This window comes from Lepisosteus platostomus, chromosome 20 (genome assembly GCF_059453375.1).
Source record: "Lepisosteus platostomus isolate fLepPlt1 chromosome 20, fLepPlt1.hap1, whole genome shotgun sequence".
NCBI classification, from domain to species: Eukaryota; Metazoa; Chordata; class Actinopteri; order Semionotiformes; family Lepisosteidae; genus Lepisosteus; species Lepisosteus platostomus.
This window is the reverse complement of record NC_142630.1, coordinates 12491585-12507500: the sequence shown is the minus strand read 5'-3', so window position 1 is coordinate 12507500 and position 15916 is coordinate 12491585. Positions and strand designations below refer to the sequence as shown.

General features: G+C 37.4%; 1 protein-coding gene across 2 annotated transcripts in view; it reads left to right on the top strand.

Annotated features, from left to right (window-relative positions):
- The window catches only part of tshz3b (teashirt zinc finger homeobox 3b), a 40198-nt gene extending 24568 nt beyond the window's left edge, over window positions 1–15630 (top strand). For both annotated transcript variants that reach the window (XM_088614429.1, XM_088614430.1), the window contains one exon: window positions 11067–15630. In XM_088614429.1, the coding sequence (XP_088470555.1) occupies window positions 11067–14260 (3194 nt within the window). In that variant the 3' untranslated portion in view covers window positions 14261–15630. The remainder of the gene's footprint in view (window positions 1–11066) is intronic.
- The last annotated feature ends 286 nt before the right edge of the window (window positions 15631–15916 follow it).

The window sequence follows — 15916 nt, the reverse complement described above, 5'->3', positions numbered from 1 at the left end:
CAGTCAGTGAGTTTCAGCACCCTGCTCCACCATGTATCGCCACTGTCAAGCACTCACCTCTGCCTTCGCCTTATTAAAAAGACAGCCTCCTTTCTGTTTGTCTTAATATGTTGGAGGAAAAACGTATGCTGGTGCTTGACTCATGCAGCCTGATATCCTATTTGTACTTGTAAATAAATTGAACTTTGCCTACAAGCGTGTTTACCAAAGTAAGGAGCACCTGCTCCAAATGCAGAAGCACTGCCTTGTTTTCCAATTTCGTCAATATTTAGCCAATGGGCAACACATGCAAGCGAAATCAAACAGATCAAATTAGGCAGGATTTTGTTTTCTGATGCACTGCTAATAATTGATTAAACAGGATATACATTTATAAAGGATTATGCACCTTTGTATACCAGCCCTAGCCATCTGAGGAATATTTGAACAATGCAAAAGTTTAATGCAAAATGCAGGGAATCTGCTGAGGTCACCTGACTGGCGCTTGTATTTTGAGATTGTAAAGCTTTGGTCTAGCTACCAAATGAGAGCTAAATTCCCTTTCCGAATGAAACATCTTTAATCAATCGCCTTCTCGGGAAGTGTTAATTAATTGACTCGTGCTGGGCGACCCTACACAACAGGACTGAGTTGAAGCTCAAAAAATAATAATACATTCTGAGATGGAGGGACACGCAGAAGGGCCATGCCAGTGCATGATTAAAATAGCAAGCCTTTGTCACAATGGTCTACAGGATGGCCGTTATCGCAATTATTTTAAACATTTTTTTAAAAGGCTATTTTCGCAAAATCATGAGCCAAAAATATTCTGCTACTCTCCATTTTTACATGCAAAGCCATGAAAGGCTTTCATCAGAATGGGTTTGGCAGCAATAATCTGTTAACAAATTATAGTTTTGCCAATTTTTTATGCAGAGAACTTAAGATGGTTGTATAGTAAATTTATGCAACTGATCACAGTTATTAAATTACTGAATCTGCAAAAGAAGCAATCAGCCCCCTTATTATAGTTGCTGTGAGTGAATGTTAAATGTCAAGGAGTTACCAATGCGCTGCAGGGAAGCACGTTACAGTTAAAGATGCATAAAATATCAGCACTTTTTTTAATGCTTGTGCATTCAGCAAAGACTCCCATCATAATTAACTGGTGTTGAAATAAATAATTTTTACAAACTACCTAGGAAACAATTCCAGAGCAGTGTACGTCAAAGTCTGTCTCAGTGCAGTGGGTTGTGGTTATAGGGCATTGTTTAATCATTCTGATCAAATCATGTAAAAAGCTTTTGAGACTGGACAAGACATGCAGGAGGGCAGGAGTGTTTGAAAACAATTTTTATATTGAAAGGTAAGGGATTCATTTATTTATTCAGACAGCTGTGAAACTGGTTGAAAGTGGGCATGTTTTACCATTTTCTATCACCTTTTATGTATTTAGAATTAGAATCTGAGAAGAGGAAGAATAATACTGCAATGACAACAGAGAAAAAAAAAACCCATCCCTATTATTTATTTTTTCACAATGTCAAAAATAATTTAAATTCTGGATTTGAGAAATGGCAGGATTTCCCATACTAGTGTGATTTATTCTACTTGAGTGTTATCTTTGGACCTCAGATGTTTATTGTTGTAAAGCATGTTTTGTGCATTTAAAACTTGAATCTTTGTGGGATACTGAGTAAATCTTTATATATATAGAGAGAGAATTTCTGCTTACAGGGACCAGTTCTTTGACTTCAGAGTTTACATGTGTGGTACGTCTGAAAATAAGAGTTGAAAAATTTACATTGTGCAAATAAACAGAAAATTGCTTTAGAAATAACCTGAGAAAAGCTTTAGACATGAGAGAAGACACACACAGCTCTACCTAGGGATGCTAACCCTCATTGAAAATGCTCTAGTTTATGTAGTATTCACCATCAATGTAAGATAGTTTTACACAGTCAAACAAACCTGTGTTTTGCACAGTGCTCGGAATATATTTGATCTCTTGAGGCAAGGAGGCCTTGTGCAGTAGATGATCTAAAGAAATACCGTTCCTTTCCATACACACACTTCGTGTTTTTCAGTCAGATCGAATGTGTGCAGTGCTCTTGGTAACAGCATGTTGCAGGTGTGTGACTGCATAGTTGGCCAGAAACTTTTATTTTTTTACACGGAAATATTTCCCTTCCCCTAAACAAAGGCTTTTATGTCATGTAGCTACAGTAAGGGGGGGATATGGTTACAGTGTGTGTTTAGATGCTATATCTTAATGCAACAATAGAATTTAAAATCATTTTATTATTAATGTAGGTTATACAGATCTTCACATCTGAATAATTAGCATTGTTTTTCTTCATGCATGACTGTTCTAGGACTGAATGGCTGCAGGAGTCAGTCAGAATAACTAACATGTATAAAGTCTCGGTTTTAAGTTCAAATTCAATTTGGATTTTTCGTGACATTGTGCAGTCTTTCTTGAACTATTCCTTTTTCTCATACCGCATACAAAGCGATTTTTGTTTCATAATTGCCACTCAAGATACAACCACCTCTCAGTATATTTTAGATAGCTTGCATTTTTCAAATGGTTTGTTAAAAATATCCAAATTTGTGAAATAGAGAGGTTGAAAAAGATAAGCATATTGCAGGCTTATTTGTGAATCATATCAAAATTGTTCTGTAGTCTATTCTGTATTGAGTTGTGATTCTTATTTCTCTTTTCACAGCACAAGCTTTTGGCCTGTTAAACTGAAAGGGCTTTAAAAGATCTACTTGATGTGTAAGGTTGAGTGTGCTGTGCAGAACTGAGGGGCTGCCCTTGAGGTTGTTCAGTGCCTTTATAATTGCACTGTCCCCTTGGCAAGCTATCGTCGTACTGCAGAAGACCTGTGTTTGTTCCTTGCAGAGGGGCATTCATATGATCTGTTTATAGTGCCTGGAAGCAAAACGATAGTTAAGCATTTTACTGTCCCTTAAGAATAAGGGCTGAATTTGATAGTTACTTTATCCTTCTTGGTACAAGCAGTCAGCTCAAATCTGTGTTGAAACATGTTTGTTTTGAAGTGCTGTTTTCACTTAAGTTTAAGCCTTTGCTTATAACTACATAATCATACTAAACAGCTGCATTAAATAGGGGTTGGTCCTTTTTCTGTGAGTTGGTGGTGGTATAATGTACAAAAAATGGTACTTAAATACTGTGCATTTTTTCTTGTTTAAACAAAACCACAAACCTTCAGTGTTGTATTCAGTATTTCATTTAGATATAAATATTTATTAAATATTTAAACTGGTAAGACTGTTTTGATTTTTATTGACTATCGACTGGACAAAGTAATGCTTCTCTTCCTCTGCTTTGTGGCACATTTTAGAAGCTAGAATGGTATTGACAGTAATGATACTATAATGCACAAATTGCCTGCCCTGCCTTAGTGTTTGGGTTATTTGTGAATACGGGGTTTATAAAACAAGAACTAAAAGAATTAAAATATTTGTCTTAATTGTTTTTGAAATCTGCAGAATGTTAATGAAAATGGAATGCATTTCTGTTGAGCATTAACGTTTTGAAAGCATCTGATTTGAGGTTTAATGTAAGAAGGAAATATCCTCACAACATTTCTGATTCCACTAGTCAGCTGTGTTTAATGTAAATATGCTGTCAGACACTCTTCAACTGAATGGCATAAGCAGATGATTAGCAGTGTTCTCAATAGTGTTTATGCATAATCTTACAGTTTGACGTTACTCCTCTGCTGCCTTCTATTGTCAGCATTTCAAAACCTGTTATATTTCTTAATCCACCGACATTCACTTTGTCATTACAAATTTTATAAATGGTCAGCTATTATGATGAATAGGCATATATAGGCCCAATTTTTATGCTTCTGTTTAGTATGTTTTCATGCTCACTATCAATCTGTGAACTGTTTATGTATATACATCATTTTATAATATGCAAGTGAAACCTTAAATATATTGCATTAATGTCAACTTATAGAGAAATGTATGTTTCATATTGTCAAAATTCTGTAATGCTTTCTGACAAAATAAGCTCTAACGTCTAACAAAAAAATAGTGACACATTGAGTTCGGTAAATGCATTAGTACTTCATATTTTAAAATCATTTTTAAAATCATGGAAAAACTGTGTTAAAAAGTATCATTTATTTATTTACTTATGTACCATTTAAGGGAGTTGTTCATTACAATGATCTTTTTATGTTACTATCAACTGTGCCGGTACTGTAAATCGTTTTTTAAACAAACTGCTGTAACTAACAGTAACTTTTAAACCTGTTTATATTACTTTACATATAAGCTAATAAAGTCTTAAGAATGAATTGAAAAGCATAACAGTGTCCATTTTAAAATACTACAAGCTGGTACATGTTCAATGAGTTCCCAGGATGCTGAATGTTTAAAATTCCACTACAAAATTTCAACATAATTGCTGTGGACTTACAAATAGAGTTAAACCTCTTCTTCATCATTGCTGTGCACTAATAATTGCAGCATGTAGCTGCTTTGCTGCGGACACAGCTGTGTGCGTGCACACAATATGCTCTTAACATGGAACCATGTCATTTTAAAGATGCACTCACTGAAGTCCTGTAATGTCTTGCTCAGTGTGGGCACCGGTAATCAGTTTGCATCAATTGCATTTTAATGTTGGTTTTATCAGATTAATATTGAAGTAATAGCTTCAGTGGAACATCCACACAAAAATGATATGCGCAGCTCATGCGCAGCAGTAGGGAAATGTGGTGGATAGACTGTGGAGCCACAGTCTTTAAGCTGTTTGAGTTGGTTTTTTTTTTCCTTCGGAAGACTTTGCTTGCAGTGACCTAACATCGTGTCTACCCCTCTCACATATACCCAAATCCTTCATCCGCGTGTGGTCTCTGTCTCGTTCTCCCGCTCGCTGACTTTCTCTTGCTCTCTTTCTCTGCAGCAGCAGATATTTTAATCCATCTCAATACGTTCTTATGGTGCCGGCTTAAATAGATGTGGTCAGTGACAAGGGTTAGAGTAGTCTTATGGAACGCTTACTTGTAGCTGTGAAGAGCCAGCATTCATCAGCGGGCTGGGTCGATGCGATTGTACCAGGATCGATGGAAGGCCTGTACGATCCCTCTTAGGCAGTTATCCGTTCACCCTCATGGCCGAGAATTCACACACACTTCTGCATCTCTGGACCATTTGTCTGTGAATGTCAAATTGCAATAATTAAGCATTATTGATCTTCAATTCAATTAACTTCATTAACACAGGTCATGATAGTAGCAAGTTAAAGGAAGGAGAGATGAGATTCAGAGGAGCGGGGATTTTATATAATGGAGACTTGTAAGGCTACAGTATATTACAGGGAAAACCATTTTTACTGTAATAGTTCCACTTTGCAGTGGCTGACATAATGTATTAAGGAGAGGTATTTTAAATTAGATATGTGGCATTTGATGCTATATATAGCATGTTCAGTCATATGTGTATTTACTCTTATTCTGACATAAAAAAGTCACAAAAATAAAAAACCCAGTGGCTATAACAAATTCTCTCAGCCACTCCACACCCTTGCTAATGTTAAAGATTTGCATGGAAAAATTGACTTAATACTTATGAAGGTCCACCGGTCATCTTTAACTATTCATTAAGTAATTCCCCAGTGAACATCAGTAGTTATCCATCCTAGTTTATTTCTCAAGATGGTCAAGTAAAGAACATGAATACAATAGCATTGTGTGCCTTTGAAGTTAGACAACTCAAAACATGAAATTATAATAATAATTTCTGAAGTTAAATTCCTTATGATCATCGTATATATTCTAGCAGCAATCGTTAGTAACATGAATATCATTATATAGATTCAATTAATATTTTAAGCAATATAAAAAGATTGTTTTCTTGTATATTTTGTTTTAACTATATTAGAAATCATTTAGGTTAGATCTCATAGAACAATCATATGTTTTAAATTACAAGGTGATGTCTGAATGTAATGTATTTTTAATGTTTTATGTTAAATGCTTGGTGTGGATTGCAGAAAGAAACAGTGAGATGTCACTAATTATTGAAGTTGTTCATTCTGTTTATTTCTGTGTGCAGAAGTGTCACAGAATTCTCTATCTGAAATCAATAACTACCCTGTAATAAATGCAGATGTTGTCCACTTATTGTAGTTTTTCTTAGACTGGTGGACTAAACCATGTGAAACGGTATTGGATATATACAGATGTCCACTGCCCTTGACTGTTACTTCTATTAACATGTATTGAGATGAAAAATGATACTTCTGTGAAAAGTACAAGTGAATTAAAAATGCTTAAGAATTTATTATGACATTGGAATTATTTTTTTTATAATTCAGTTTGCTTAACGCAAAACAATTATCCACACTTTATATTATGAAGATTGTTTTATATTAAATCTATTTAAAATACTTAAAACTATTAAAATATAACTGTATTATACACTCATAACTTTATATATTGTACATAATATAATTTATTTAGGAAAATAAATATTAAAACAGATTTATTGTTTGACCATTATAAAATGAGTACAATTTTGAACATCTGCCCATTAGATTAGTTTATTATTATTTTTTATGATCTAACATTAAATTTAAAAGACTGAAAACAAAACACTTGATTTGTTACCCTGTAAATTATGGTGGATGAGCTTAGGAAATCCCATTTTTTCTAAACACCTCAATATATTTACAATGTACTCTAACACAGCAGTAAAGTAAAAGGAGCTAGAGAATGCATTTAGCACTCTGTTATAAATCCTTTATTGGGTCATTTGTTCTTGTTTTTTTCCCCCATAAAATGTAGTTATTTTGTATGACTTGTAAAAAACTGCTTAATAACAAGACAGTTGGTTACTGAGGTAACTGAATATAATAATTTATTAATAAAGTTCTGAATATTCCTAATTTGTCAGCTCTTTGTAATTTCTAAGAAATACTCAGAATTATATAGAATTTTATTCTGCATAAACCTGCATACCATTTCAAACTAAAAATATATAAATATATTGAACTAAAAATATAGTACATGCTTGATAACTAGAATAATGACTTAGAACATACTACTGTGCACTAAATATTACTAGGTATCCAGTTCTCTCTATCTACTATATGTACCAGTTCTTCTTTAGAAATAATTTATTTAGTGTTCAGAAGGTCTACTGTATATTCTTAATGTGTTTCAAGTGCAGCACAGATAAATTTGAGATGAATCTTCAATGTATTTTTTCCCTCAGATGAACTTCACACCTGCATAAATATTTTTAAGACATGAAACTGTAGGTCGGATGGAAGCTCAGTGCTGTTCCCAGCAGCTCCTAGAGTCTGGCCGATCAGTTTGATGCAGGGTGGCCTGGAGACAGTCCAGGGTCCTGTGTGGATATGCCCCAGCCCTTAATGTTCTGAGTCGATTCCATGCTGTATGTGCTCACCTTTTAGTTTCACCATCTCAACAGCATGCTGAGGCTCAGAGCCAATGGCTGGTTTTTGTTATGTATTTTTTATGTCTAAAAATGTAAATGCTGTGCTGTCTTTCCCTCCCAAGTTCAAAGCAAGGTGAACTAACCAGGCAGTCTGCTGGCTCAATGTGTAACTAAACATCGACATTTGTTTCAGCATCCCGTACAACTTTTGCATATGATTTGATATTTTCAATATCCTCATAATTACAGATTCCAAGATTTCTTTTATTATCATTTTTAATTTAGTCATTATAAAACTGTTCTGTTTACCTCCAGACTATTACTTAGGCATAGCCAGACTTAATTTGGACAGTGGTCAACAATCCTATTATATCAGTAAGACCTATTGTTCTCTTAAACAGCTGTCGTTCTGCACTGATTTGGAACAGATGGCCAGTGTGTAAGAAGAAAAAGTGAACCTTATGAACAACGGCTGTGGAGATATTTGTGACTGAGCATCAAAATACAATTAAATACTGTGATTGTGTTAAAAAGAAGGTCCATACAAATAAGATAGAAGTAGAAAATGTGGGTAACGCCTTCTGTCTGAATCTTGCAAAGAAAATGATACAATGAAAAGGTCAGGGTTTTCAGGGAACAGTATTATATTTAATTTAAAACTTTAATTTCTGTTAAACAACAATAATAAACCATTTAAACAGCTTGTCTCGTTCTGCCATGGCCAAAAGGTCTGGTATTGATCTGAAAAATGTGGACGAAACATCCTGTAATCAGACTAGATCCTGTATGACTTCATCTGTGTGTCCCTTAGTATTCCTCGATAATTCTCTTTTAAATTGTATCTGTTTGAACTGACACTGTCTTTATAATATGAGATATCTGTGTTTGGTATCACATGAAAAACTGGAAGTGAATTAATATATGAATAGTTATTTCACTTTAGACATTCATTATTTCTCATTACTTTCTTTATTACTTACCAGAGGCAAAGTTTAGATTTTTTGGGGGGTAGAAGAAATAACTGGAGCAGAGATGATGATTAAACTTGTACAGCACAGATATTGCTACATTTCATAAATAAGCATGGACTTAAATTGTTTGACACCTACAAGAACCATGTGTATGTTAAAATATGCTAACCTAATAATCTGAAGGGAAAAAATGTATCCATGATAATGGCATTCAAATGCTCAGTTTCCAAGCAACTGGGTGATTAGTTTGTCATTTGGAGATAAAAAGAGGAATATCTGGGGAGTATTTGATCCTGCATTTAATTTTTAGCAGGCTATATAAATTATGAAAATAAGTAAAAGGTGAAGTTAACTTGCATCTTCATTTTTGGTTTTGAACAATTTTACATAAAATATTTACATTTGTAAACTCCGGGAAAACCATGTTGGTAGAATTCATATGTCACTAGAGGAATTTACAGAAATTTCATATTTGCCTTTTTAATGTGCACATACTTCAGTTTCATTTTCGTCTCGATGGCCAGAGCAACCAAGCACAGCTTTTTCCAACACAAATAATTTTGCTTTGCTCAGTACCATATTATGAGTAAATCCAATCTGATCAAATCAAAAATATGGACAATTAATAACAGAATTATTTTGTGTATCGTATTTGTAAATATCCTCTGAGAAAGGTACTTTATTTTATTCTGTTTATCTATCAAAAACACAAAAAAAGAATGTCATTATCAGACATTATGGAATCAAATCTAAAAGAAATGTTGTTCAACGTAGGAGTTTTTCAAGTCAGACATGGTTAGTCTAGGTAACAAAATGTGGGTTTTAGTCACCTAATAGACTCACTTTCATAACAGTGTATGGGATGTAAAGAGGAATATGTATAACAAAGAAATACAAAGACTGGAATGCCTCCAGGCGTACATTTCGCTTTGGGTAGGCTGCATCAGATCCGTATTTACCTCTGTTTATCTAATACCTCCCTGCCAAAAGCAACAAATGCATAACCTTTCAATGGCAATGTTTTTAGTGTCAATGTTGATACAGTACATACACTTTTGGGGAAACTCTTCAGCAGGAGAATAAAAAATCAGGAAAATAAGAAGTGTTGTGGCTGGCAGGTGCAGTCTGGCTTTCAGCAGCTCGTATCTTAACATGGGGGAAAAGCTGCAGTGTTTAGGAGAAGTCCTGAGCTACAAGTTATATAGTCCGCTTCTCGTTATTCAGAAATCTGTCTTTCTAAACTATCAAAAACCAATTTTCACATATGTTACAGAAAAGAGTTAGGAGGCTCTTATGCTATTTTACGTCTCCATCTGTTTAGTTCAAGTTTACAATACGCAGAAACTAAATGTGAGAAAATAAGATGGATCTGCCTTACTGCAGACTCATGCATATCTGAAACACTGAAGGTTATTTTACAGTGCATATTGTGCTAGTCAGGTTAACCAGCATATGTAGTAGAATTCTTTAATTGCACCCAGTTGATATTGTGTGCTGTAATATTGCTTTCCTAGCAGTTTGCAAGAATGATACAGTATTCACTCGATGATGAACAGAATGGGATGGGCTGAACAGTGCAAGGGCTGTAGTTGTAGTAAACATGATTAAATTTATGTCCACAGAGAAAGAGTTCTGTTCAGTGTCTTCCTTCCTTTGGTTTACATGTCTGTCTGACCAAGTGATTAGTTGCAGCACAATGTATTTGTGATCTTTTTTCGTCCAGTGTCAGGTATTTTGTGCTGTATTCATAAGCTCAACAGCGTAAATATAAAAAAAAAAATAACAATGATCTGACCTTTGTCACCAGGACAGAAATAAGGGTTTAAAGCTTTTAATGTTGCACAACAAACCCCCTAGAACATGAAACATGAAAGAACATATAAGTTGGGATGTTTTTCCAGTAAGAACTACCATGCATACTAACGGTTAAGTGGTCTTAACTGGGAACATGCAGAATAAAAAGTAAATAATCACTGCATGCTATGAAGATCTTCATCTCTGCAGGAAATAATAATAAAAAAGGCCTGGGAGTCGAAATGTTTGAATTTCTTATAATTGATGTAAATGTATGTGGTTGGCAAGATTTGTTATTGAAATTTATATACATTCATTTTACTTAAAAAAATGAGCTCCAGAACTGTAATGAGTGAAAATGCATGCTTAATTTAAATTGTGAATCTGTCTGTTAAGAAATGCATTAGAGGTAGAAGAAGCATAAGACATATTAATTGACAGACAGGAACTGCTGTCTCTGAGGTTGATACAAGTAATTTATTACTTTAGAAATGAATGCCACCTCCAGAATGTGCTTCATTAATTTCAAATTTAGTTTTAATTTCAAGCTGTTGCCCCTTGAGAAGAATAAGGTGGCAAATTATGTTTGAAGAGAAGAGATTTTTTTTTTCTTTTTTGCTGTGAAAGAATGAAGAAGAGAGAAAACTTTATTCTTCACTGCAAGAATATAAATATATGAAGGGTGAGGGGGTGATTATTAAAATAACAATAAAAGTAAACCACATTAGTACAGAAAAATGAATGATGTTATTTCTTTAAATAAGATTTTTCAGTCTTAAGGTAACATTTTAACCTAGGCTTGTGTTGCTGTTGCCATTTCTGAATGCTCCTCTCTCTGTGCAACTCTCAGTTGATTTTTCTTTTCCATTCCAGCCTATGTTCCAGATGAGCTAAAGGCTGCAGCGTTGGTGGATGAAGAGCTTGAAGGAGATGACTCTGCTGTGGAAGAGGAACCCCCCGTGAAGTACATGTGCTCAGAAAAGGACTTCTTAAAAGACTCCCAGAGCTACCAGGACTCCCCTGCCGCGGAGTTCTCCAGCCATGAAATGGACAGCGAGTCACATCTGAGTGAAGCCAGTGACCGCATGTCAGACTTTGAGAGTGCTTCGGTTAAAAATGAGGAGGAGAGCAAAGAGGCACTAGTCTCAAGCGAAGACACCCCGGCCGCAGACAGCCTTGAACAGATGAAGGCAATCTACAATACCTTCCTGACCAACTCCTACTGGTCTTCTCTAAACCTGAACCTCAGCCAGGGTGCAGCTGATAAACCCCAGGGCAGCAGCAGCAGCAGCAGCAGTAGTAGCAGCAGTAGCTGTGGTAGTGGCAGCTTTGACTGGCACCAGTCCGCCATGGCGAAAACATTGCAGCAAGTTTCTCAGAACAGGCTCCACCCTGAACCCAGCCTTTTCAGCACTGTCCAGCTCTATCGGCAAAGCAGCAAACTGTATGGTTCCATCTTCACTGGTGCCAGCAAATTCCGTTGCAAAGACTGCAGTGCTGCCTATGATACGCTGGTGGAGCTGACAGTACACATGAATGAGACTGGCCATTACCGCGATGACAACCACGAGACAGACAACAACAACCCTAAGCGCTGGTCCAAGCCACGTAAACGCTCCTTGCTAGAGATGGAAGGTAAAGAGGATGCTCAGAAGGTCCTCAAGTGCATGTATTGTGGCCACTCCTTTGAGTCTTTGCAGGACCTCAGTGTCCACATGATCAAGACGAAACACTACCAGAAAGTGCCTCTCAAGGAGCCTGTGACCCCTGTGGCAGCCAAAATAATCTCCTCAACCCGAAAAAGGGCCCCCATTGAGCTGGACCTCCCCAGCTCCCCGGATTCCTCAGCAGGGACACCCAAACCTTCCTTAACAGACCCCAGTGATGCCCTTCAGAAGGCCTCCAATCCCTACATTACTCCAAACAACCGTTATGGACATCAGAATGGTGCCAGCTATGCCTGGCAATTTGAATCACGGAAATCCCAGATTCTCAAGTGCATGGAATGTGGGAGTTCCCATGACACACTGCAAGAACTGACTGCACACATGATGGTAACAGGTCACTTCATTAAGGTGACCAATTCAGCAATCAAGAAAGGCAGGCCCATTGTGGAAGCCCCTGCTACACCAGTGCCAACCACCCCTGCTGAGGAAAAAGTTCAGTCTGTTCCTTTAGCTGCCACAACTTTCTCCCCCCCGGCTGCTGCACCATCCAGTGTCTCCCCAAAGCTGAGTGTAGAGATAAAGAAAGAAGAGAAAGAAGAAGAGTGTACTAAGGAGTTTATTAAAGAAAAGAAGCCAGATGAGGAGGAGGAGAAGTTTGACATCTCCTCCAAATACAACTACCTGACAGAAGATGACCTGGAGGAGAGCCCTAAGGGAGGATTTGACATCCTGAAGTCACTCGAAAACACAGTAACATCTGCTATTAATAAAGCACAGAACGGTGCCCCAAGCTGGGGTGGTTACCCTAGCATCCATGCTGCTTATCAGCTCCCGAATATCATGAAACTGTCACTGGGGTCATCTGGGAAAAGCTCTCCTTTAAAATGCATGTTTACAGGCGGAGAGATTTTATCCCCCACCAAAAGCCAGCCACTAGTCTCTCCACCTAGCAGCCAGACCTCACCTCTGCCAAAAAATAATTTCCATGCCATGGAAGAACTGGTTAAAAAAGTCACAGAGAAGGTGGCCAAAGTGGAAGAGAAAATGAAGGAGCCTGAGGTGAAGACGTCTCCCCTGAGGCGAATGACACCTTCCCCTTGCAGCAGTGAACCTGGAGAGTCTACAAAAGGCGATTCTCCGAAAGAAAGCAGAGCTAAAAGCCCCGAGGGCAATGCAGGCAGTAACATGAACAATGAGGCCCTCACAAAAGAATCCGTTGAGAATGGGACAGACTCTGTAAAACTCCCTGCCGCTAGTATATGTAGCAGCACTGCCATTATCACTGACCACCCTCCTGAGCAGCCCTTTGTTAACCCTTTAAGTGCGCTTCAGTCTGTAATGAATGTCCACCTGGGCAAAGCTGCCAAGCCAGCACTCCCCGCCCTGGACCCTATGAGTATGCTCTTCAAAATGAGCAACAGCCTGGCAGAAAAAGCTGCAGTAGCCACTCCACCCATCCAGACCAAAAAAGCAGAGAATTTGGACCGCTATTTCTATCATGTCAACAATGACCAGCCTATAGATTTGACGAAAGGCAAGAGTGACAAAAGCTGCTCTTTGGGTTCAGCGCTTTTGTCATCCACATCGACATCGTCTGCTTCTCCTTCATCCGCAGTGACAACAGCAAAGACATCTGCAGTCGTGTCATTCATGTCAAACTCCCCGCTACGCGAGAATGCCTTGTCAGATATCTCTGATATGCTGAGGAATCTGACAGAAAGTCACACATCAAAATCCTCTACACCTACCAGCCTGTCTGAGAAGTCAGATGTGGATGGCACTACCCTTGAGGAGCCAGAGGAGATCTCCCCAGCCCAGAAACGCAAGGGGCGCCAGTCTAACTGGAACCCCCAGCACCTGCTTATCCTTCAGGCCCAGTTTGCTGCCAGCTTGAGGCAAACATCAGATGGGAAGTACATCATGTCAGACCTTAGTCCCCAAGAGAGGATGCACATCTCAAGGTTTACAGGACTCTCCATGACCACCATAAGCCACTGGCTAGCCAATGTAAAGTACCAGCTGAGAAGGACAGGTGGAACCAAGTTCCTAAAGAACCTGGACTCAGGACACCCAGTGTTCTTCTGTAATGACTGTGCTTCACAGATCCGGACTCCCTCCACATACATTAATCACCTAGAGTCTCATCTGGGTTTCAGGTTGAGGGACTTGTCCAAACTGTCCAGTGAACAAATCAATAGCCAGATCACACATACGAAAAGCCTCTCTGAAAAACTGATTCCAGCTTCCTCCCCAGAGGAGGAGAATGGCACCTCTTACCAGTGTAAGCTCTGCAACCGGACTTTTGCAAGCAAACATGCTGTCAAGCTTCACCTCAGCAAAACTCATGGCAAGTCTCCTGAGGATCACCTCATGTATGTGGCCGAACTGGAGAAACAGTAGCACTGGCCTCAAGGAACTAGGCTTTCACTAGCCTTTTAATAAAACAAAAACTGCACAATGATGCCATAAAGCTACTGTTTAGTTTTGGCACATGTTTTTGATTTATCTCCAGAGGAGACATCTCTGGCCCAAAACGTTGTTCTTTCCTTATTTTTTAAAATTTATTTTCTAATTGTACAGTGTTTAATATAGAGGTGCTGCATAATCAGCTGTTGTTACTGGTAAAATATGAAGGTAAAAAAATGAAGTGGTATGTGTTTGGAATTTGTGTAAATTGGGTTTAGTTTCTTTGCATCCTTGAGATGCATTAAGCTGCATGCATTAATGGACAATTTAGTTAAGCATTTAATAACTAAATCTGGTGCACTTTTTTTTGTTTTGCGTGACCTAAGTGTGCTGGTATCAGCCTCTAACATTTAACCCTCTGAGTACGGCGAAGCACTTCTCTGTTCATTTTCGAAACCAAAATCTAGAGGAAAAATGTTTAACTTGTGGATTGGCATAAAGATCAAAATATTAGCAAAAAATTGGGCCATTGTCAGTTCCATGGAGCATAATCCAATATTGAGGTCTTGTATAGGTATAGATGTATTAAATGCAAAGCTAAATGAATCCAAAATTTCAGTCATGTTTAACATTAAATCAGGGGCCTTCATTAATTCAGGTCTATGTAAAAAGAAAAAAAAATGTATATATAAATATATACCAGTTCCTGTCTAAATTATGCATCATTTTTATATTTTTTAATTTAAGAAGACTATGACTATCTGCTGGTGCACAATATATGAAGACGTTAATGAAATTGTTTTGCACAATAGTTTTGTAAAATGTTATTTAATAAAAAAAAAACACTTTTAAAACTTTTATTTCAGCCTCGTGCTCAAAGGGTTAAACCTCTAGTACAAATTGTACTGTTATTTCTTGAACATAAAAAAATAAGAGAAAAAAAGTTTGTACAAAAGATGTTACTTTATGAAGTTATAAGGCATTCCATGATGTAACCTCTTATTTATAAGCACTCTTGGTTGTTATTTCATATTGTAGAATGCCTTTTTGATTGGTAACTTTTTGTTCTGTCTAATTATTCTCCCATGATTCCACTGCTGCTTTATCTTTAGGCATATGAAAGGTAACCCATGGTTACCAGCACACTGAGTGACTCTGTTCTGCTACATTTTTGGCAGTTAATTTGCAGACGTAACTGACAGCTGACACCATATGAGAATCTATGTATAAAATATTGGCATGTAAACAGCACAGACACTGTTATGCACTCTGTGCCCTGTTTTTGTTGTTGACAATGAAGCACCCATTATATGACTTCATATAACCTTTTTTCTACTGCAGCATTAAAATGTTTTTTGCAATAATTTTGTGTCGGGTTCACAATTATGTCTGCAATGTGCTATGGCTAATGAGCACATTAAAATTAAATTGTGTTCCGTGTCTCTGTGACGAGAGCTTGAGTAGTTTTCTTCATCTGGCAGGAACTGGCAGGCACTGCACTGTGCACATAAATCACAGATGTTTCAGCGAACTTTACCATGGAAAGTGCAGTGCTTGTACAAATTCTGAGGCCACTAAATCCAAATTTACACCCTAGGAAGGTGGCACTAAAAATCCTCTTTACATGTTAAGCAGCATTGTAAACAGTTA